The sequence below is a fragment of the Pempheris klunzingeri genome, chromosome 10, assembly GCF_042242105.1.
Source record: "Pempheris klunzingeri isolate RE-2024b chromosome 10, fPemKlu1.hap1, whole genome shotgun sequence".
Classification (NCBI taxonomy): Eukaryota; Metazoa; Chordata; class Actinopteri; order Acropomatiformes; family Pempheridae; genus Pempheris; species Pempheris klunzingeri.
The window spans coordinates 25,308,355-25,331,911 of NC_092021.1; the positions used below are offsets into that span (position 1 = coordinate 25,308,355).

At 42.5% G+C, this 23,557-nt stretch overlaps 1 protein-coding gene across 1 annotated transcript in view; it reads right to left on the minus strand.

Annotated features, from left to right (window-relative positions):
* Positions 1-23,557, minus strand: part of xpo4 (exportin 4) — a 58,123-nt gene that overhangs the window by 9,841 nt on the left and 24,725 nt on the right. The window contains exons 8-16 of the mRNA XM_070838586.1: positions 17,480-17,637; positions 9,811-9,985; positions 9,010-9,186; positions 8,244-8,386; positions 8,008-8,153; positions 6,220-6,397; positions 4,027-4,186; positions 3,738-3,907; positions 1,797-1,971 (exon numbers count right to left, since the gene is read on the minus strand). Of these exons, the coding sequence (XP_070694687.1) occupies positions 1,797-1,971; positions 3,738-3,907; positions 4,027-4,186; positions 6,220-6,397; positions 8,008-8,153; positions 8,244-8,386; positions 9,010-9,186; positions 9,811-9,985; positions 17,480-17,637 (1,482 nt within the window). The remainder of the gene's footprint in view (positions 1-1,796; positions 1,972-3,737; positions 3,908-4,026; positions 4,187-6,219; positions 6,398-8,007; positions 8,154-8,243; positions 8,387-9,009; positions 9,187-9,810; positions 9,986-17,479; positions 17,638-23,557) is intronic.

The window sequence follows — 23,557 nt, forward strand, 5'->3', positions numbered from 1 at the left end:
TATGTAATCTTTCAGGGCAATTACTCCAGATCAAAGTAGGTCCACTAAAAGTGTGTGACAGCATCATGGAAAGGATCCCTACAGAGAGAGACCTGGAAGATCCTTTTGGTTTAACCACAAACAGCCGTTATATCGCTCTCTGCACACACACCAGACTACATTCACTAAAACAGGGATTTTAGCTCACAGGACACAGGAACTGTTGGTCTACTGCTGCCTCTATAGATCTGTTTGTTTGCATTGTTGTGTGCAGCACGAATATTGTGTTGGATCCGAACTAATCCTTTAAAAACACCAAACTCACACAATAACACAAACAAACTAACTGATCAAGACAGCAGTAGACCAGCAACTCCTGTGTAAAATCCCCGTTTTAGTGAATGTAGTCTGGTGTGTGTGCTGTTTGTGGTTAAACCAAAAGGATCTTCCAGGTCTCTCTCTGTAGGGATCCTTTCCATGATGCTGTCACACACTTAGAATAACACTCTGAGCCTGTCAGTGGATCAAACAAGCACTTTTGGTGGACGTACTGTGATCAGGTGCAGTTGCCCCAACAGAGCCTCTGACAGAATAAAGGTGATTTCTCAGTCCATGTGTGCAGAAAGAGTGTTTGATCAGTTGTTGGATCCGTCTCTCCTCCTCTTCCTCCTCCTCCGACAGAGCCATCCACGTTCAGACCAAACAGCTGCAGGAGCCAACAGCTGCCGTCTCACTCGTACACCCCGCATAATTACTCTGGAGTCATCGTGGCTTTGCACCCCCCTTTTACTACTGTCAGCCTATTAAGACAAAGGCCTCCCGGATCACGGCGAGGATCATGTTTTACACCCGGGAGAAAGACTCCACGGGGGAATATTATCGACCTCATCCATCACTCCTCCTCCTCCTCCCTGGATCGGACTGGAGTCTGCAGAGATCTGCAGCTCTGACCAGGACCAGTTTATAGTTTATTTCTTTTTAAAGGAAAACGCTCATGACTCTGAGAAGATTACAGAAATGATGAGTTCTTATCAGAACTAGTAGGATAATCTGGAGTGAGATTAAGTTGTATTTAATCAGAAGAATCTTTTATACATATCTGGATGTTTTCTATTGGTTCTTCTAATTCTTCTGCTCTGTTTTTTGAGAATTTATTACGACTTTAAAAGGCCCCAAAGAAACGCTGCTAACAAACACATCTAATTATCTCGTTAAAAAGCATCTAATCAGTTGAGTTTAGCAAAAATATTTCAGTCTCATGTTGTTTCCCCCTCGTCGTCCTCCTTAACCGTCAGTGTAGTTTTGTCTGCTTTACATATTGAAGACATGTAGTTTGTCTTTTAATTCTTTCTTCCTTCAAGTAAAAAACAGAGTTCGGTTGAAACCAACAATTATTTTTATTATTTGCGCTCATTTGAGTCTCGACTTTTATTGGAAACCGTTTCTTTATTTCACTTGAGCTGCTTTTTACTTTTACATTTTATTTGTTTTAATTTCTCGCTCATCATTTTAATTCTTTTAAACTCGCTTTTTTACTCTTTGTGTGGTAAAATGTGATCATTTTTATGGTTTTATTTGGGTTTGTTTTGACTGTAAAACACTTTGTAACTGTGTTTTGAATAAATTAAGTTTATTATCAAATCATTATTCTTGTATTATAGTTGCTTGGTCATCACAACTTAACTAACTTAACCTAAAACACACAGATATTATATAAACAATGAGAAACACAGGATCAAATTCTTACATTTGGAGGCAGATTACCACATTTTCTGCCGATCGCGATCATTTGATTGATCCACCTGACTTCACTTTACCTCGGCCCAGTATTGCTGTTTGGTGTCGGAGTCCATGTGAGCGAAGCCTCCGAGGACCAGAGCCTTCATCAGAGACCTCTGCATGGAGCTGGACAGCAGGTGGAGCGGCGGGCTGCGGCTGGCGAACTGCTTCGCCAGGTTCCACCAGCTCTCGCACTGCACCACGATGTTCGCCCTGAGCAGACAGACAGGACAGAGAGACAGACAGACAGACAGACAGACAGACAGAGAGACAGAGAGACAGATTGGTGGTGGTATCGGCATCTGTGCATCTGTAATTTTTACTGAAAGAAAACATCCTAAACAAACCAATTCATAATTTCTTATTTACCAAAAACAGATTTTTCCTAGTTCAAGACAACGTGACATTTTAGAGCTAAAAGATTTTCATCCTACAGTGACGACACAAGGACACACTGATTCCCCCTTTAAAAATTGTTCCTAAAACATAAAAGTATTCAGTATATCTGAGAAACAAGTTGTAAAACTCGGGATATCTCTGCTTTCGGATGAATTCTTTGCTCTAAAAATGTAAAAAAACGGTGAAAAACGTCCATCGCAGTTTTCTTCTGTTGTCTCTTTATATCTGACCAATGGTTAAAAACCCAGAAATATTCAGTTTACAATTATAAAAGACTGATAAAACAATAAAATGTTCATATTTGAGTCATTTTTTACTCCCCAGGATTCATTCAGAGCGCCGTAAAATCCCTTTTTCTTTTAATGCACCTTGGCATTACTGTAGAGGCCCTGCCTCCTTAAAATACCCTTAAAGGTCCTTTATAAGGGAAACATGTTGCTGTTTTACTGTAACCAGAGAAAAGTTACAGACATCGATTTGTTCTGTGAAACTGTTTATGCTGCCGTCCTCACCAGGTTTGCCGGAGGAAGAGATCCAGGAGGCGGCTCAAAACACCTTTAAAGTTAAGTAACAGCTACTTACATTTTCTCCTTAAGTATAACACTTAAGGCTTAAGTTCTCCTTAGCTGCAGGACTTAACGGTGTTGGACAGAATCCCTTTAAAGGTTTTCTTAGTGAAGGGGAAACATAAAGAGATTTACTCCCCGGTGTCTCTTCACCTTTTATCACCTCATAAGGTCGAGCGACAGTTAAAGAATCCTGATGTCTCCTCCTCGTCTTGTTTTAACAGTGTGAGCGTCATCTTTGATTCTGGTTAACTCAGACTCCTTTAACCACGTGTGCCAAAATCACTCCTGTACCTGTAGTGTGTGTGTGAACGGTCCAAAGGCTCTCTGAGACCTAAACATAGACCTATGACCGCCCACGTTAGCCCAGATCGGGTGGTATGAACCTCCAGGTCGCCGTCTGGATGTTTGGATGTCTGACCTGCGACCTTGGTAACCATGACAACGGAGCATCAGGCAGCCCAAACAATCAGGAAGCTGCACAGTTCAGCTTGAAACACCTCAACTGTCACTTACTGGAAAGATGCTGCAGCATAAAACCGTAGAGTAAATCCGGTTGCAGACAGATCATGAGCTGACTGATCCAACGAGTAAAGTCGCTCGTCGTTAAGCGTGTCCACCGTGTTTCATTTTCTTTATTTATCGCTATAAACTCAGGCGAGTTGAGGTTAAGTCAGAGGTACCAGTCACTCACTTTGGTTGCTAAAGTCTTTTGTGCAACAAAAACTTAAAAAATACAAAAATACACAAGTGAACATTTTAAGGAAACTCAAGGAGAACACTTAAGAGCCTTAAAGTCCCCATATTATGCAAAATGAGATTTCTAATGTGACTAGAGACCCTGAAACTGTGAGAAAAGGCCGTCGTCTCTCTTTTTCTCCTCCATCTTTCAGTAAATCTGAGCAAAAGCAGTCTTATGATGTCATAAGGGGATCTGCTGATCATGTGACCTCCTCCAGTCCTTTACTTTTAGCTCAGATTAGTTCCTGTTTCTGAGTGGGACCTTTTCCTCACCTCTCCCTCTTCTCCACCAGCGTCACCAGCAGCTCCACGGTGTCGTTCGCCAGCTCGGCCTCGGAGCTCCACACCGACAGGTTGTTGATCACCTTCTCCAGGAGATATCCCACAATCCACTGGGCCCCCTCCGTGTCGGCCCCAAACGCCGTGCTCAGGGGGATGCTGATCTGCAGAGAGACGGGGGGAAAAAGACGAGACGGTTGGGAGGAGAAACATCCGGATATCTGGAGTGACGGGACGCGTACGGGTCTGCAGGGGAACAACGGAGCAGCGGAGAGCCTCTCACCTGCTCGTAGAGCTTCTCGTCCACCAGCAGGTACGTCTTGGCCCAGCGTCTGAGGAACCACACGATGTCCTTCCCCATCTGTGGGCTCAGCAGCTCCGTCAGGCTCGCTCTCGTCGCCCGGGACTCGACCTCCGACGTACGCAACACCGCTGACAGCAGCCTGTGACAGAAGAGCAGCAGAGCGCCGTTCAAAGATTTTTAAAAACCTGGCACCCTTTTTTAAACTATTATATTAATACATTTGATCCCAATACTTCCCCCTCCCACCATTCTCCCTTTCTCCATTTCTTGTTTGGTTTTTAGTCGACTGTATTATTATTATATCGTAACTTTGCCTCCATCTCTTTACCGGCACCGGTGAATCTGTTATACAGACACATGCAGCGTTTCTACATCGAGGCTCTTTTGTTCTTCCTTTTCTTGTCTGTGTTTTTTTTTTGTTTTTGTTTTGTTCTTACTAGAAATTGCAAAAGAATAATTTCTATTGCTTCTGCTAGACAGAAAGAGCAGCTCATAGACGGCTGCAGCTGACCAATCAGAATCAAGTATCCAACAAAGCCGTGTGGTAATTTAATTTATTGTTGCAGAGGGAAATGTGACGGTTGATTGTGGTGATCCAGCGACACGATCAAACCTCATCAGGTATCATCTAGCCGTCCTTTGTGTGTGTGTGTGTGTGTGTGTGTGTGTGTGTGAAGGAGACACAGGCTAACTTCAGTATATAAAAGGACAGAAGGCTTAAAGCAGCTCAGCCATCCTCCTCCCTCGGTCGGGGACGGCGCACAGTTTCACATTGTTTGCAGAAAACAAAACCATGTTGACATTTACGAGGCCGGGGTCGTCCACTCGCTTTAGGAAACCCGATGCTGTCGACCACTCGTCTCTGCAATCCTGCTGCTGTCATCCCCCTCACACACACTCTCTCACACACACACACACACACACACACACACACACACTCACACACACACACTCCTACACAATGAACAATCTAGAAAACAGTGGCTGAATGACCTTCAACAGACAATGTCTCTGGCTGCTGTAACTTTCTATTGTCGTCACTGTGATTATCTCACACACACACATTCACTCACACACACACACTCGCAGCATCCAGTGTGACAGCCAACAGTCCTGACCCGCGCAAGGTTTCTAACACTGCAGTCACACACTGTTGGGCTGCACCAGCAATTATTGCAGTTAAAAAATAAATCTGATACCATCAGGTGGAGGCGATTTGCATCCCTGAGTCCATTTTATTATGTGTTGTTGTATTTTTAGAGCCGTCAATTCGTACCGACGTTCAACAGCCTCACAGGGAGGAGCTCGTTGTGCACAAGAACGAGGTTTTTAATCCCTCGGGAGCAGAAATGTTCTTCCACTGCATCACGCCCACTTTCAGTGCCCATAAACTGAAAACGTGTTTGGCGAAAGAAACGTCGGCTCTCTGATTCCAAGTCCTTACACAGTTTATGTGAATGTGAACCCTGGTTATTATTGTAGTGATGCTTCTATTAATCCGTGCTTCATCACTTCTGAAGGGAGTCCGAGGGAGTTTAAGAGTTAAATTGAGTTGCACATCGGCCTGAAAACGACCTTAAAAAAGCTTAAACGCTCCGTCTGCGTCCTCGCTGCTGTTTCTTCTTATTGTGACGTCATTTCTTGGAGGATCTTCAGATGCTTCATGTCCCTAAAATCTGTCCAACCTCAGCTAAAAGGTTCCAGAAGTCAATAAACCAGAACAACATAATAAATAACATGATAAATAATAAAAGGGGATTTGGGCCTGCACTAACTTTTTTACACTGAACCCTTTGAAAATGGCTCTGCTAGTTTTTCCCTCCCCAAACTGCAGCCTGACTTTGAGTGTTATTTATCCGCCTTGGCGTTGGTCTTTAAATGACAAAAAAGAGACAAATAAACCCGTCAATCTGAATTTCGTCTCATTTTGAGACAAAAAAAAAAAAGATTTAGAAATCTGAGGTTATAAAACGAAAACATTTCTACTCTGGATTCTGAAAAAACCCAAATAAGCGAAGCACAAGATTTTCAAAGAGTGAACTTTTTTTGCATGCAGCTCTTGATGTGCTACTCTTTTAACCATGTGTTCTGTTTCTTATAGGCTTAGCATGTTTATTAATCTATTGGAGGCTCTATGTTAGCTTTTAACATGTTTGGACGACAGTAAACTACCTGATGACTGAGTCGGTGCGGTTGCAGCCCGGTATGGACGAAGCCTTCTCCCCCGGCGAGCCGAGGATCTGCAGCGTCGTGTTGATGTCCACTTCTGTCGAGTGTTTGATGGAGAACTCCATCACCTCCGAGGGGATCAGCGGGGTCTCGCCCTGAGGGTCGTCGGCTAATAAATACCCTGGGGAGCACACAGACGGCACGTTAGAGGTGGGCTTCTAGTCGAGCTGAAACGATCCGTCGATTAATCAGTTGGTCAATCAATGGAAATTCAGTCGTTATTGTCAAATCTTCTGCTCCCACCTTCTAATCTGTGAACATTTGCCCATTTTCTTGATCATCTATGACAGTAAATTGAATATCGTGTTTTTGCCAAAGCAAAGTCAAGTTGCAACAGACATTTTTAGACATTTTTTATTCAACCAAACAGTTAAATCAGATTAATTTCTAATAAAGGAAATATGAACTATGAAAACATTATTGGCTTTGTCAGCATTAACAGTTTAACATCAGCTTAAATGGGAGCGTCCTGTTTTCAGCCACATAATGTTTTGTTAAACTCCACCTTAAATAACCTGAACATTAATAATAATAATAATAATAATAATAAATACAGCTTTCATCATTAAAGCTCCTTTTGGCAGAGAGAATAAACGGTGGCTTAATGCTGCTTTACAGCCTTTTTAATGATGCTGATTCAGACGATATTTGATTAACACAAACCCACAGAGGCGGGTGGAGCTCCGCCCGTCTCCACAAATAAAGTCTGGAAAAGTCACGTGTTATATTATTTGTTATATTCTAGTTCAGCAGACTGTTAACAATGATTTTAGAGTCAGGAAATAGTTAAAGTCCGACAGTTTTCTTTAAATTTAACACGATGTTGCTGCAGACTCGGTCACATCAGGGGAGACCTGCTGTCATCAACACGTCTGACATCCATCGTTCTTGGAGTTATCCCTGTAGTTATCGAAGGAGTTTGCAGTAAAATAAACATTTGTAACTTTTCAGTTTTTTAAGCTAAGAATCACCATCTCTGTAATAATCAGTGTGTTTGTGTAACAGTTTAAATTAAATGAATGTGAATCAGGATTATTAGTTTGAATTATTCTCTGTAATGTGAAGTAAAATGATTTATTCAAGCTTTCACAACAACTCATTATTAATACAACATCTAACGGATGTCACACTTATCCATACATCATTTATCCGTCATCCATTTATAATTTATCTGACATCCATCCATGATTTATCATTTATCCATCAATCCATCATCCATCCTACGCAATAAGGGTGTTTCATCATGTTGCTTTTTTATAATACTGTAAATATGTTCTCGTCTGTGTAGGGATACTCTATTAACTCATATAATTAATTATTATAAAAACTGTACTCAGCTGATTTCACACTCTGACACTGAGGTGAATAAATATCAAATGTAATGAGTGTGAAGAAAATAACCCCTGAGGAACAATAAGATCCTCAGAAACATTAAAAATTATCCTAAAAATAATTATGTTTCCCTCAAAAATTAACCGCTTACATGCCGCAGGAGCATCACCTCAATCCTACTACTTGTACTTTGTAAACTTATTTTAATTTTTATTTAATTCCTTTCTGTGATTGTGTAAACTGCTTCAACTTTTGCATTTGTATTCTGGCAAAATAATTTCCTTCGGGATGAATAAAGTTGATCTTATCTTATCTTCAGTTAGGAGATCAGACAACCATTAAACATGTTTTTAAAAAAAATAAAAAGACACAAATGAAGGTACGAGTCCTGCTGCTGACCTGAGACCAGTATGAGCCAGTGGATGTCCTCGTACAGGTCGTCCAGGACTTTGCGGTCGACTGATCTGGGGTCCGACGAGGCCATGAGGTGCTGCTGGGTCCTCTGGAGCTGCCCGTGCAGCCGCGTCACCCGGTCCTCCAGCAGGCTGCGGGACGACGCCACAAGACCAACGTCAACACGGGAAGCACAAAGAAGACGGTTTCTGCCGGCACGAGGCGACACGAGGAGCTTTTACCTGGTGAGCAGGGGGATGCAGTGGTCCGCCGCCACGCGTCCCAGCATGCCGATGCTGGAGAGCTGGTCGGAGAACAGCTCTCTGTCGTCCTCCTGCAGCTCGTTGATCTCCTCCTCCTCATGAGACGATATGCCGTTCACAGACTGATGGTTCAAGATAAGATAAGATAAGATTTAAAGTTACACATATCGCCATTTAACTTATTATTTAGATAAAGGCAATTAATTTTTGTATTATAGGTTTTCTGAAATGTTTAAATATGCAAAATGAGGCATTATCCAGTTAAAAATACTCTAATTAGCATCTATTTCCAGAACAGAAATCTGAACATTGGATAAAACCAGTTCAAAATTAGTGTTTCATCTTGTTCAAAGGTTTTTACAGAAGGAATCACTTTATAAATCACAAAATACTGTTAAAAAAAACACTTTTCAACATGACTTTTAGGAGTAAAATGTTCTATAACTTCAGAATATAGAGAGAAATTAAATTGGAGAGTTTGGTGTCTGTTAATGCTGCTTAAGTGGAGATTTCTAAATCAGAATGAGAGAAAAACTCATTTTCAGAAAACGGCTTTTTAAGATGTGAATTTAGGAGAAAACTACTAACACAAATAAACAAAGTGTGATAAAATAAACGCCTAAATGTTTATTTTGGACGAAATAAAACAGCCCAACATCTTAAAATTGGCATCTTAATGTGTCAGGAGGACGAAGAGCGGTCGTGGCTACGCTCCATCCGGCTGTGAAAGCAGAAACAGTCTCACCAGGTTTCGGGTGCCGTCAGGAGCCGCCAGGTGACACTGGATGTACGAGTTGAAGACCTGGATCGCCGGCTGGACGAAGCAGCCGCGAGGAAAATGCTCCTCGTCCTGGACGAGCGTCAACCACGACTCCAGCAGCTTGTCGTAGGCCTCCATGTAAACCATGTCGTCCTTATCCAGCTGGCCGAGGGAAGAAACCAGCGTCAGCGACTTTCATCTTTTAGTCCTTTAAAGGTTTTTATTTGTATTTATTGTTTTCACGATGTTATATATCTTTATATTTTACAGGACATGTATACATATACATAACCTCTATGTATACCTCCCACTGCTGCCGTAACTCATTATCTCATATTCTGTTTTTTTACATTTATTTGCAATATAAATAAAACTTTTCTCTTTGGCTTTATTCTCATTTTTTGTCCTGTTAAAAAAACTGCTAAATAATTAATAAAAGTTTATAATTGTTATTATTGTTGCACATCTTTGTAACAGAGCTTAAACATCTTGAAGCGCTTCAACACAACAGGATGTTTATTTAAAAAAATATGGTAAAATTTAGAGGAAAATAGACCAGGAAGAGGAGGGAGGGTGTTAGGGCGGGGCTACGTGCTGGCTAACCAATCAGAGGCCGGTCATTCCTAAACCTAACCAATCAGAGACCATCTTTGAAGAACGAACGTCACCTCAGGCTCCAAAAAAACAAAGATGGCGATGCCCATAAAATCAAATAATGGCAGTCCAATCAAACAAACCAACGTCCACCTTTTTAGCGACGAAGGAGACGAAGGCGCTACTACTCACCACCTCCTCTAGGGCGGCGCTGCGTCCAAAGGAGCAGGTGAGCAGCGTGAGGCAGTTGATGAAGGAGGTGAAGAGGTCGCTGGGCAGCGCCGTTAAAACACTTCGAGGGAACATGGTTATCAGGTTGGAGATGATATTGGAGATGCCCACCGCCTCCGAGTCCTCGATCTCAATCCTGGGAACACAGATGACAAAATGTGGCCTAAAGATGAGATGGGGCTGATAAACAGAGCTCCAAACATTTGGCTTTTCTAGAAATATCAGCGTGAGAAATGAAAACTCAGTCCTGTAGTTTGTTAATAAAACAGCGATTGTGTCTTTCCAGCTGCGACTGGCGTTACATTCAGCGGTAAAAATCAATTTCCTTCTCTTGACAGGAAAGGTTAAGAAAGTCCAAACTGCTTCTTTTCCATTTTGGACTCAAATCCGTGCTCTGGCCCGATGGTTTCCACTCTCCGGGGTGAGGCTGAGGCTAAACTGGGGTCACTTTCCAGTTTACCCACTGGTGACTGAGGTTTGGAAACAGGCATGAAAATTGATCCTTAACCAAAAGTCATGGGCAACTTGACCCTTAAGCGTCTTTCCACAGCTGCATCTGAGATTATTTTTATGGTATTTCCTTCTCCATCGTACACAGCACAGTACACAGAGTGCAAGATGATAGAAAGAGTGGCTGTAATTACACCTCTTTAAGGACACTTTAATCATCACATCGTACCATGAAGCATGAAGTGACAGGTCTGGACTCGCTAGAAACATATTGTGCTCGCATGTTGAATTTTAAAACCAGATAGAAAAGCGTCTATTTTCGGCAGCGTCTGAACAAATCCAACCTCAGTGCCTGTAAAATGACTGACTGAAGGATTCAAGCGATTCAAAGTCAACAAAGAGCATTAAATCAGGTGTCAAATATATACATATATACATATATAATATTGCATTAAGTCTACTGCCATGGTAGCAGCTGTCTGAGGCTGCACTTATGCACTGAAGTAAATGTTATCATCATTCATTGAGTCTAAAAATGTTAAAAATATCAAACTTCAGCCTTCAGCCCAAACTTCAGGTATTTTTAAACTTGGGCCTGATTTTTTTCCCTTTGTTTGGGTTCGAAATGACTGGAAGGTACAAAACCTTGGTCAGCGGCTGCAACTGATCAAAGTTCACCCACTAAAAGTGCTTGTTTTTGCCACTGACAGGCTCAGATTGTTATTCTAAGTGTCTGACAGCATTATGGAAAGGATCCCTGCAGAGAGAGACCTGGAAGATCCTTTTGGTTTAACCAGATATAGCTGTTAATATTGCTCAGTTTGAAGCCACCAGACCCCATTGACAAAAACAGTAATTTTACACAAAAGTTGCTGCTGAACTAGGACTATCTCCATCAACTAGTTTGTTTGTGTTATTGTGTGATTTGGGTGTTTTTAAAGGATTAGGGTGGATCCAACACAATATTTCTGTAACACACAATAATACAAACAAACCAATGGAGGCAGCAGTAGACCAGCCACTCCTGTAAAATTACTGTTTTTGTCAATGGAGTCTGGTGGCTTGGAATGATGCGTTTCAACTGCTGTTTGTGGTTAAACCAAAAGGATCTTCCAGGTCTCTCTCTGTAGAGATGCTTCTCATAATGTTGTCAGACACTTTGAATAACATATGTAAAAAAAAAAATAGGATCCAGGTTTAAAAATACTTGAGAAGATTCAAACTTGGGGCTTCCCCAAACCCAACTTCCGTTCCATTTGAAATCTCATGCTGAACAAATCCTCTGCATTTGAAACAAACTAAGCATTCGGAACTTTTCTGAAAAGATGCATTATTATCAAATGACAGGATTGTGTTACGTCACAGGCTAAATCTGTGAGCGGGCAGAAATTAAATTCAATGTGTGAGAGCCGAGTAAGAGGAACAAAAACATCCAGAACAAAACAAAGTCAGAATCAAGGAGACCAGACTGGGATTGGGAGGCTTGGGATTTATCCAAAAATGTGTGTGGGACTTTCCAATTCAAAGCACACTTTACAAGCACCGTGTCTCTAGAGCTGCAGCAGTGCAGAGTAACGCCACAAATTTATACAACCACCTAAAACACCACCACAGAAGACATGATCCTATAATTACGCCATCAAGGCCACAAAACTACCAGAAAATTGCTCCTCCTGACCTCTCAAATATCTACAAACATTGAGGGCATCACCACACCCATCGTGCTGCTACAGGCAGAGGAAGGAGGCGAAATTATTGATTTAAAAAAAAAGATTTCCCTAAAAGTTGTCACAGAAAATACTGAAGTTTATTCTGAGTGAGGATCCTGAAGCCTCGTCTGAACTTAATGCTGATATTTGAGAGATAAAATGACGTCTGAATCTGATATTTATCTGATTTTTTTCCTTCCTGATCAATACCTGAGCTTTGGTTTCAGCAGATACAGATCAGTGGACAGAAGATAATTTGTGTTTACTGTACTCCACTTTCTATATTTGACTTATTCTAACTCAAGTAATGATCTTTTCTTACACATAAGCAAGTAGTTTTGGGACCTAAACCTAACCAAACTGCGTCTGAAAACTGATAATAATATTAAAATAAAACTGAAACAGAGCTAACTAGGCTTACAAATAAATTCATGTAATTTTCTGTTGGTCTCAAACAGGTTTCAAACTTTTGTCCTGCAGGGTGAAAGTCCTGTAAGTGAACCTCCAAACTCGTGTTAATCGGAAAAGGAATTCATCGTTCTTTAAACTGCGCAACCAGAGCAGGTGCAAATAGACACTCCGCTATTTTTATATGCAAATTGGCCTTAGGAAGTTAACTAAACATCTAATGTGGAAAGATAGGTGCACCTCTGAGGCTGCTGTACTCCACTCAGTACTGCACACTTGTGAAAAAGCTTCAGGTGGCATTTTATGATCCTGCACAAGCTCAAGTCATATGTTTGTGAGCACTTTTCACGCTATGTTAAGGAATTTTATGTACAAGTTTATGTGAAGACTTTCATATAACGTCTCTGAATTTAGGGCCGATGCTTACAGCACTCAATGAATAAATATGCCAGGCCTTCCCAAACAGAATAAAAATATTAAATAGTCTTGAATTCTGAGTGTCTATTTGCACTCAGGAGCAAATAACCACCGTTCAGCTATTGAAACCCGTTCCGGTCACCGAATATCAAGAACGTTAAAGTCCTTTTCACAATAATGTGGGTGTGGTGTCTGAGCGGCTTAGTTACAGGACTAGTTGCAGTTTAATTAGGTTTCGGCACTAAAACTACTTACTTAGTTTTAGGAAAAGATGATTTGGGTGCAACACACACCTGGGTGCAAATAACATCTACCTACTTTACCTTTTAAGGCCTTTTGTTAGAAAATATGAATTTAAGTAATTTTAAGGACCGAAAGCCGCCCTGTAGAAGAAGTGGACTCAGCCTACGGGTCTGAAAACGAAGCTACAAGAACTTTTCTACATTTCTTTTTAGTTAACAAGACGAAAGTCAAAATGTTACTGACGCTGAAGAGGAAATCCTCCACAAAAACCAACACCACCCCCGAAGTTTGTGTCGTTTCTGCAGCAAAAGCCTCAATCCTGAGTTTGGGGTCGCAGTGACACGCCTCTCCACAGCCAGAGAGGAACACTGTGTGAGAGGCCTCGCTAACCCCTATCAGATGGAGCTAAATTGTGAGCAGAACTGTTCAATCACTGCAGATCGGCCGTCCCTCTCCACATGGTTTTCCGATGAGGCAATTGGAAAAAAGCTCCAAGAATAGGTGATTACAGACGGAGCAGGAGAGGAGGGAAGAGAGAGAGAGAGACCCTGACTCACTGAATCATGTGGTCCAACAACAAGCTTGTGTGCACATTCGAGTGTGTGTGTGTGTGTGTGTGTGTGTGTGTGTCACAGTTATTTATACATGTTAGTGTGGCCCCTTAATTCAGATCAGAACCCCTCTGACTGCAGACACACCCACAAATGAACATGAGGAAACTTCTCTTCTGTGTTTATTGGCCCTCGATAATCACCTCTCTGACACACACACTTCCAATGGAAACCACCAAACCAGAGGAGGCCTCTAACCACTAAGCTTTTTAGGTGTGTTTACATCAAGCGCAAAGGATTTTCCCTGCAGGAGAATTAAATACAAAGTCAATGCAAAGACGTGAGAAGACGTCAATCAATTTTTTCCCACCCCTAATAAAATCTGGATTAAAAATCGCTCCATTAAAAGTTAAACTAACTCAAAATATTTTTAAAAAATTCGAACTATTTTCTGGTTAAAGCTGCTCTAATATACAGATTAACATGTCTTTATAATAATATAATCTTAAATAATAATAATAATAGTATTTTCTAGCATTATTATATTACTAATTAGCAGCTTACTCAATAACTAAAAAAGGAGAATAAAAAGGAGAAAGATTAACTGTGGGAAAGATCTTTGCTCTACAGCTGATGAAGGGGAGGGATAATTTTAAGCTGGCACTGAAACAAACGACCCTTTCAGTGTAAAATACAGCGTCTCTCCCAACCTTTAGGTAACCGCTGCCTCGCGCTGCTGCTAAAAACAGAGCAGTAATCCCTTTTAATGCATCTTCCTGAATCCCAAAACACACTCGGATTACCTGCGCAGCACACACGGGGAACAATCAGCCGCCCCCGAGCAGCCGACCGCACGACTCATAACGTTTCTCTGCACAATATCACAACTTCTATTTCTTCACCTGGTGTTCGTTAACGAGCAGGCGAAGCAGGAATCGACACACACCAGTTCAAACGTAAAGCCGGAGGCAGATAATCAGTGATAATCAGTTTGCACAGTGGTCCACGCTCAATCAATTAACGCCAATGTGAACATTTATCACTCCTGTTAATTGTTGTTTAATTGATGAAATAGCACGACCAATGGAAGATACACAAAGTTCAGATAATAGGACGACAACACATGCTGATGAGTAGATTGTGTATGAGTAGTGACATTTTGCCTGGTCCTCACAAAAGAGGCCATTTGACAGGTTAAGACTTGGTTTTAAGGTTAAGGCTAGAATTAGATTAAGGTTAAGGTTAAGGTAAGGGTAAGGCATTTAGCTGTGGAGGTTAAGGTTGGGGGCTAGGGAATGCACTCTGTCAACAAGCGTCCTCACCACTATAGAAAGACAAGAATGTGTGCGTATGTTCTTGTGTTACTGACTTAGTGGGACCAGAGAACTGGGAGAACACCCACCATGTTCTGTGGGGCCATTTTGCTGGATCCCCACTGGGAGAGCAACGTTTTTCAGAACTATGTTTTTGTTACTGACAAAACTACAAGTATGGAATTATTAGTTTGGTGATGGTTACGGTCAGAGACAGGTTAGTATTATTTAGTCACAGTATCCATTGTGGCATAAGAAGCAGTGATGTGGCTATGGGCTCAACTTCCTGTTTGTCCTCCGCTAACACGAATGGGGACAAAATGACTCTTCTGGACTGATTTCACAGGTTGTGACGTCTCTTTCACAATGCGAGTCTACAGAAAAAAGTCTTTTTGGGGCTCAGTGTGAGAGAAAATGTTATTTTGAACATTGCGGCACATAAACATGTTCTCAAAGGACCCCATAGTACAAATATGGACCTGAAAATGAACAAAATGTCTCTGTAGCGACAGTGATGCCATGTGGGTTTCAGATTCGTTCATTTACACAGCGAGTCATTTTCAAAATAAGGGTCGGGCAGCTCTAGATCAGATTAGATAATTAGGACAATCACTAAATAATTGCAGACTTTAATACACTCAATATTTAGCAGAGTTTAAGAGGCTGCTAGTGATGATTTATTTCCCTCTCTGATTGAAAACAAACAGAATCTCTATGAGAGGAATAATTCGATCCACTTTCACATAAATTAGGTTTCAGGGGAAACATAAGTTCCTCGTTAACTCGATTTGTTGCTGCTCTGGAGGACGAGCTCTTCCCGCTGCAGCCAGTTTCCCAGGCAGCGTGCAGATGCTGGAATCAGAGGCGATTAAAAAACACAGACTCAACAAGCAGCTACTTCCTGTAAATAAAGCAGAAGTGGCCCAGAGTGACTCACACTCCTGCTTACGTTGGCCTCCTTCACTTGTTGAGTCGATGGATTTAAGAAACATGAAATCCTTGAGATACTGGAGGGAGATTAAAAAAAGCTACTCAGACCGCAGCCAAGCTAATCTGACTGTGCTAACTCATCCTGCCTTTGGAGAGCTACAATGCGTGCAGTTGAAATGGACAGCTGTGGTTATAGAAAAGCACTAAAGTTAGATTAAATATACAAAAAGCAGAGCTGAGATTTATCCCATCCCATAAAAATGTAAGATTAAAAACTCCTTCAGTGTGATTGGTGGTGTTTTAATAAAGAAATTTGCTTTACATCCATTTATTTCAGTTAACCTTGTTGTTTTGTAAATGTGGTCTAAGTTTTGTCCTTTGACTTTATGTCATTTTTATGCCCAACAGGTTCCTGCACAGTAAGCTTAATTTAGCAGGAGGAAAGTTGATTTATTACAGTGGGTGTGTAATAACCCGTTCATCCCCGAGGGAGCCTCACCTGTCAGTGTGGTGGAAGTTACTTAAACGTTTATCAAACAACGTGAATGATGAAAAATGGTTGAATGCCTGCTGGTGACACATCGAATAAAGCTGCTGCTTTAAAAACAAAATCACATTCTCTATTAATTTAGATCTTAAGTCAAGCTGTGAGCTTTTAGTTCCTCAACCCTTCGAGCTCTGTGATCTAAACACTCCATTTGCGTCCACGTTGGTCCAACCTCAGCTAAAAGGTTACTGAAGTCAATAAACCAGAATCAATGAGAAAAATGCTGAAATTGCGTCATATGTAGAAAAACAACAGTGGATGTAGAAACAGAAACTAAAGATCTGTGAACCCTCCAGAGGAGATCTGAACTGTTTCAGGTTCTACTTTCTGAGCGAGGCTCATTTTTATGAGCAGAGAGCGACGGAGATCTGATAGAACAGAAAGATTTCAGAGCCTCCATTGGTGTTTCTGCTTATTGTCCTCATGGAGGCTCCATAGACCTCCACTACACACTATAGACCTCCACTACACACTATAGACCTCCACTACACACTATAGACCTCCACTACACACTGACACACTGACTAACTAGCACACACACACACACTATAGACCTCCACTACACACTGACACACTGACTAACTAGCACACACACACACACACACTATAGACCTCCACTACACACTGACACACTGACTAACTAGCACACACACACACTATAGACCTCCACTACACACTGACACACTGACTAACTAGCACACACACACTATAGACCTCCACTACACACTGACTAACTAGCACACACACACACACACTATAGACCTCCACTACACACTAACACACTGACTAACTAGTTATTTAACCCCTTGGTGACCAGCTGGCTGATATGGTTGATACCAGTGGATGCTCGGGGGGGCTGGTTCACCATCACACACACCTTTACTCTGGTTTGGAAACTGAGGCTCTAGAAACTAGTTTAAATGGGAACGGACCAACAAACAGTGATTGAGATATTTCAGTCGATGGACAGACGGACAGACGGACAGACGGACAGACGGACCACGCCACCACACTGCAAACACTTCAACAAACACAGCAGGACTGTCGTGTTCGGCCACTGACCCGTTGATCATGCTGAGCAGACCCTCCACCAGATGGGCCAGGTAGGAGACCTGGGCGCTCTCGTCGGGGAACACGGGCCCGTGCATGGAGGCCAGCTGGGCCAGGCACTGCAGGGAGTCCTGGGCCATGTCCGAGTCCTCCCGGATCTTCCTGTGAACCTGCAAGACGACAGAAGAAATGAGCATCTCCGGCTGTGCCGAGTAAAGAATAAGAGCCTGCAGGTACTTTGGATATCTGAACAGCGTTGGAAATAGGTGCGCTGGGAAGAAAAAACGTCTGCACACTGTCACTTTTAAGAAGTTTCTGACAAAGCACAGATCGTTTCTGTCTTGTCCTCTTGCCCACCTGCAATATGAGAAGAGAAAATAAGAAGAGTTCCCATTTTCCCCCCTTTTGATTCCATTTTTCAATAAAGTCAGCGTCTCAAATCCATCAGCCTTCTTTGCGTTATGGCTTACAGTTAAAGTCCTGACCCACAAAAATCATCTGAAAGGAGTGAAACAGAGAAGGTGGGCTTACAGATTAGGGATAACAGGGGAATAAGTACAAAAAAACCTTTTTAAAATGGTGACAGCTTTGCCTCCTGCGGTCTGTACTCAGAGAAAATATGTGCGATGGCTCCACAGGAGGTCAGAGATCAGGATTACCTACAGAGACGTGACCCATTTAGCAACACTTGAGCACATTCGAACATGAGGTTGTTTGAATCCGTCTCCTCGGCTCCTCCAATTTTTGAAAATGGTATCATATTATATAGTGTTATAAAAACAGTATCATCGAAAACAGAGTCCAGGTCTTTTAGGGACGTGTGCATTATTTATTCTGAATGTGAATTCAGTGTTAAACATTTTTCAATTTAAATCTGGAGTTTGTATGAAAAATCACTGAATGTAAATTTACCATTTTTGGCCCAAACTTTGAAGAAGTTTAACCTTGAATAAATTAAAAAATTAAATATTTCTGTCAGAGTTCCATAATCATGAATTCAGAATACAGAGAGCTTTTATTTTGATGTCGGAGTTACACTTCTGTCAGCACTGCCCAGCTGTAAATAACAGTAAATCCCAGTTAAAAACTAATCAATTCTGCAGAAATTGACACTAAAATTGAGATATTACTGGCCGATGAGCTCCAGACCGGCCTCATGTGTGCACAGGCATTACTGCACTGGTCTCACTTTGTCGTCCATGTCGTCATGAACGTCGACAGAAAGCCGCTCACCTCTGAGCCGGGTTCTGTCCGAGGTTTCTTCCCTTTAAAGGGGAGTTTTTCCTCGTCATTGTCTCCTGATGCTTCCTCACGTGGGGATTCTTAAACCCTTGAATCGTTGGGTCTCTCCTAATTAAACAGTTTGGTCTCGAGCTGTTTTTTTGTTATGAACTGGCGCTACATAAATAAAGACTGATTGATTGATATGTGTGAAATGTCTCCTGAACGCCTGTCACCACATACAAAGAACAGTCATAACTAACCCTGAAAACCCACCGGGAACGTCTGTGTCTTGTTTTGCGAAGCGTTTTGCTTGTCTGATTAGTTAACTTGTTGATTTGGTCACTTTCCTGTGAATTTCGTGCTTCTAACTGTCTGTTTTAAATGGGTTTCTTGTATGTATTTACAACTTAGTTGTGCTGCAGCTAAGGGCAAAGTGTTTCTACGTCTGAGACAAACCTCTTGTTGTGTGTCGTGTTAAAAACCCTCTGAACGTCTGACTGGTGCCACCGATTATAAAATAATATTGATGCAGCAGAAGATGTTATTATGAAAACTGACGAGATTCTCTTCGCCGTTTGTTTGTCTGACTTGTAAAGCTCTGTGAGACAACTCTGTTGTGATATTGGGCTATACAAAATAAATTGAATTGAATTGAATTGAATTGACTTCCTGCCCGACTCATCTGCTCTGTGCTGCTTCCGTCAGAAATAGACTTGGCATGTACCTCTAGCGGAGCGCCGAGCCGCTTCTGGGACGTTTCTGAGGCGCACTGCAACGCTTCTGGTGGGATTTGAAGCTTTAACTAAAGTGACTGCAATCAATTCTAGCAGCCGCGTGACAACAGGACGTCCCCGGTGGGTTTTAGCTGTAATGTTACTGTCTACAGCAGGTAGGAAAAATGTTCAAGTCCACTGCAAATGATATTCATGGCTTTTTAAAACCTTCTTAAGGCTTTTATTTTGGGGGGGAAGTTTCAAGATTTTTCAACCCCTGCGAGCAGAGACGAGCACAGATTTGCGTCCTGTCTGGGACCCAGATCAAACCCCCGAAATACAGCATGAAAGAAAATGTAATCTACAAGAGTTTGATACTTTTAAGTTGGTTAAACACGGTAAGCATCAACGGCAAGAATACTACTTTGAGAAGGAAAAGTCTCAGGCAAAGAAGGAGGAGGTGAGCCTCACTCATCCTCATGTCACCACTCTGAAAAACACATCAGCCGAGACCAGTCGGGATTAATACTCACTGGTGTGACCCACCACCCAGCAAGGTGAAGCAAAACGGCAAATTGATTCTCAACACGTCTGTACTTCAGACACCGTGACCCCGAGCCCGTCCGAGCCCACAGACTGTCTCAATCAACCCCAGAGTGGAAGGATCCGGCTCCTGGTGGAAAATATCGGCTCGGCTCAGTCTCATCTCAGTTCTGAGCTCCTGTTCGGTTGCGGGCTCGTCGGCGCTGAACTGTCACACTCCCACCAGAGAAGAAGAGGCATTGTCGGATTCAACTGTGCACACAGCGAGGTAGCGGCAGGAATAGCACGGCCAGTCATCACAGCCTCTCAGCAACATGTTTCCACTAGCGGTACCATGCAGACGTGTGGAGCTCAGCTGCTTTCCTCCTCTCTTCTCCGCCGCCCCGAGCTCTTTTCCTCGTTCTTCTTCTTCTCCCGTCTCCTCGACTGTCATCCTCTTAAATCCAGAGCGAGTGCCTCTTCACCGGCTCCACACACTACGCCGGCGCATGGCTCCATCGCAGAGGCAATCAAACTTTCAACCTCCCTCTCCTTGTTGCTTCCTCCTCCTCCTTCTTTCAAATCCTCTCCCCTTTCCACTTCCTCCCCTGAAATTCTTCCCTGCTGCCTCGTCCCGCTGCTCTCCTCTCCTCTCTCTCTCTCTCTCTCTCTCTATGCTCTCCAGCTGTGGTGCCCGGTTGGTTGTAACCAAAGCTGCTGGGAAGAGATCTCAGATGCTAACGTAGCGTAGCCACCATAGGCTTCTTCGCCGCTGCTGCCGCCGCCACTGCTGCTGCTGCTGCTGCTGCTGCTGCCCTCTTCCAGAGCGTGAAGTCATCCTCTGGAAGAGCTCAGCGTGGGGAGGGGGAAGAGGAGGGGGGTGCCGGGTGAGAGAGAGAGAGAGAGAGAGAGGGAGAGAGGGAGAGAGAGAGAGAGAGAGGGAGGGAGGGGTGGGAGAGGTAGTGCAAGGCCAAAGGATTGAACAGTGCGAGCTCTGAAAAAGCAGCTGCACCAGCGAATGATCCATGCGATGCCAGTAATGTCAGTCGCCTTGAGTCTGACTATAGTTAGAGATACACAGTGTGTGTGTGTGTGTGTGTGTGTGTGTGTGTGTGTGTGTGTGTGTGTGTGTGTGTGTGTGTGTGTGTGTGTGTGAGTATGCAGGGAGTGGGATGGATGGAGGGAGGGAGGGAGAACAACAACAATATGGAACATTTTGGGCATGCAGATCAGATGACAGGAGGTTTTGCACACTGATTAATCAATGGATTTGGTATCAGCGCAGCATTAGTTGCTGTTCTTTATAGCGTTGTCATAGTCGCTAATTCGGCGCCTATTATGTTTGTTTTGGCTGCTGACTGGACTTCGTACCAATGCAGCACCGGCAGGCTGAGGGTGGGAAGTACAAACTGAGTGCTGCCTGCTCTTCGATCATTTTTGATGCCTTATTTTTAGGACATTTTTCTACATAAACCTGTTTTTGGTTTAATAAAGTTAGTTTTGGAGGTGGAATAACAGTGCCGCCTTGCAAAGACTTTTCTCGATTAATCGATTTTTCTATATAAACATCAAAAAAATGAAAATGAAACGAAACAAAAATTGTTTCGTTTTGATTTACAAACGCCGAAAACCCAAAGACATTTAACTCAGTACCAAATAATGACAGAGAAAAGCATCAAGTCCTCACATTCGACAAGCTGGACTCTGTAAATTCTTGGTGTGTTTCTTTGACAAATAACTGAAATGAGTCAATAATTGAAATGAGTCATCGGTTATCAAAGCAGTCTAATTCAGACTTCAGTGCCAACTTCTGGTACTTGAAGCAGCTCAGAGGCAACAAAACCTCATCAAATCTTTAATTTTGTCCTTTTTTTTTGCTGCAACAACCAAACGTCGCAGCAGCAGATGATATAAAGTGCAGCTAATTAACACACATCACTTAAATAATGCTGCTAAAGATGGTTCGTTAGAGGAGGAAGCTGCTCTGTTCCTCCACTGTCTGACCACGAGTGGACTGTTTGTTTTATGTTGGAGGTAGAGGAGGCGTGACATTTCTCAGGGTGAGGACTGATGTGACTAATGTAAAAAACAACTTGCTCTGCATATCACTTTTGTTTTTACACACATTTTTGTACTTATTAGATAAAAAAAACGTGGTTATTGTTGGTACCAGGGATGTGGTACGTTTGTTTGTTCCAAGCGATGCTCTTAAACAGAGGTATAAAAAAGAAACTGGAGCTTTTATTCTTGTAATTTTATTCGTTTTATTAGTCTTATTCTATTTTGGCTTGTTTTTATTTCATTTTATTGTGAGTTCCTTTCACACAATGCTTTTAATGTTTTCTGTTAAGCTCTTTGGTGAATTGTGCCACACAAAACAAGCTGATTGTCAATTTTAGGAATGAATTAAGTTAAATTTTAATGTTACAGCTCAAGAAAATTAAACCACAGATCAACACTGTCCGATAAAAGATGAACTGATTTCAACCACTTAAATGAAAGGTTGAACGCTGAACTTAAAAACGATGAATAAGGCAGATTCAGCACTGTGGAGGAAGGCAGGGAGACAGAGAGGTGAGGAAGAGGGTGAAGGGTAAAGAATGGAGGAGGAGATATGGGAGAGCTGGATGATAGCGGAGGAGAGGGAGGGAGGATGAGGAATGATATTTATAGAAGGAGACAAAGCCTGGTGTCTGTTTCCTCGGGGGGCTCAGAGGCTCATCTTTCTGTTTTTTCAAATCAACACCGAGCTTCCAACTTATTGTCTTTCCCCTCGCTCTTTTCCACCGTCGCTCCGTCTCTCAGATTGAGTTACCGTCTGCCTGCGGGCCGAGTCAGACGAGAGTCGGCCTCTGCTGCAGCCTCATCAGCCCCTTCACTCCACACTGATTGTGTTTACTGGGTAAACACGAAATGCTTCACTGTGCGAGCTCCTGTGCCTCCATCTCTCTGAGGACCGAGCGGTCGGCTCCTTTCTACCACGTGGTGGTTCGTTTTCAGCACACTGAGAACACAATGATTCAATGTTGGCACAGAGTGCTGGTTCAGTTTAAAGGTCCTATATGTCCAAACCCAAGCTGTCACATAATCACCCTGATATATATATATACCCTAATATACTGGAGGGACATCACTCCAGTCTGGACCACCACCCTCTGGTCGCTCTGTTTGGCACGACGACACACGTCTGACTCCACTGTAAGTCTCAGTGGCTCAGTGGTTAACGGATGTTATGTCATGTTTTAAACTGGAAATGATCCGCTAGTCTGTTTGGGGCTCTACTAATAAGTTCCATAAGGTGTGGGGACCTTTCCTGAAACATGTCGGAGCTAACCACATTCTCCCTTGTTACACTTTTTTTTATTTTGTACTTATTCTGTCTCTCAGTTGACCTCTGTTATTAATGGACTTTTGCTATTTCCTTCTTTTAACTACTGATCAATCTTTCTTTCCAGGTATTGAACCAGACTTCCAGCATCTGTTCACATCACTCCAAGAATGACACTCGTCTCTGAGGAGGGAAACTCTGATTGGAGCTTTTCTTATACAATGAACGGCAAATATCACCGTAGAGAAAACTCTCCTTGCTTATTTACACTGAACCAAACAGCAGCGGCAGATTTCTGCCCCG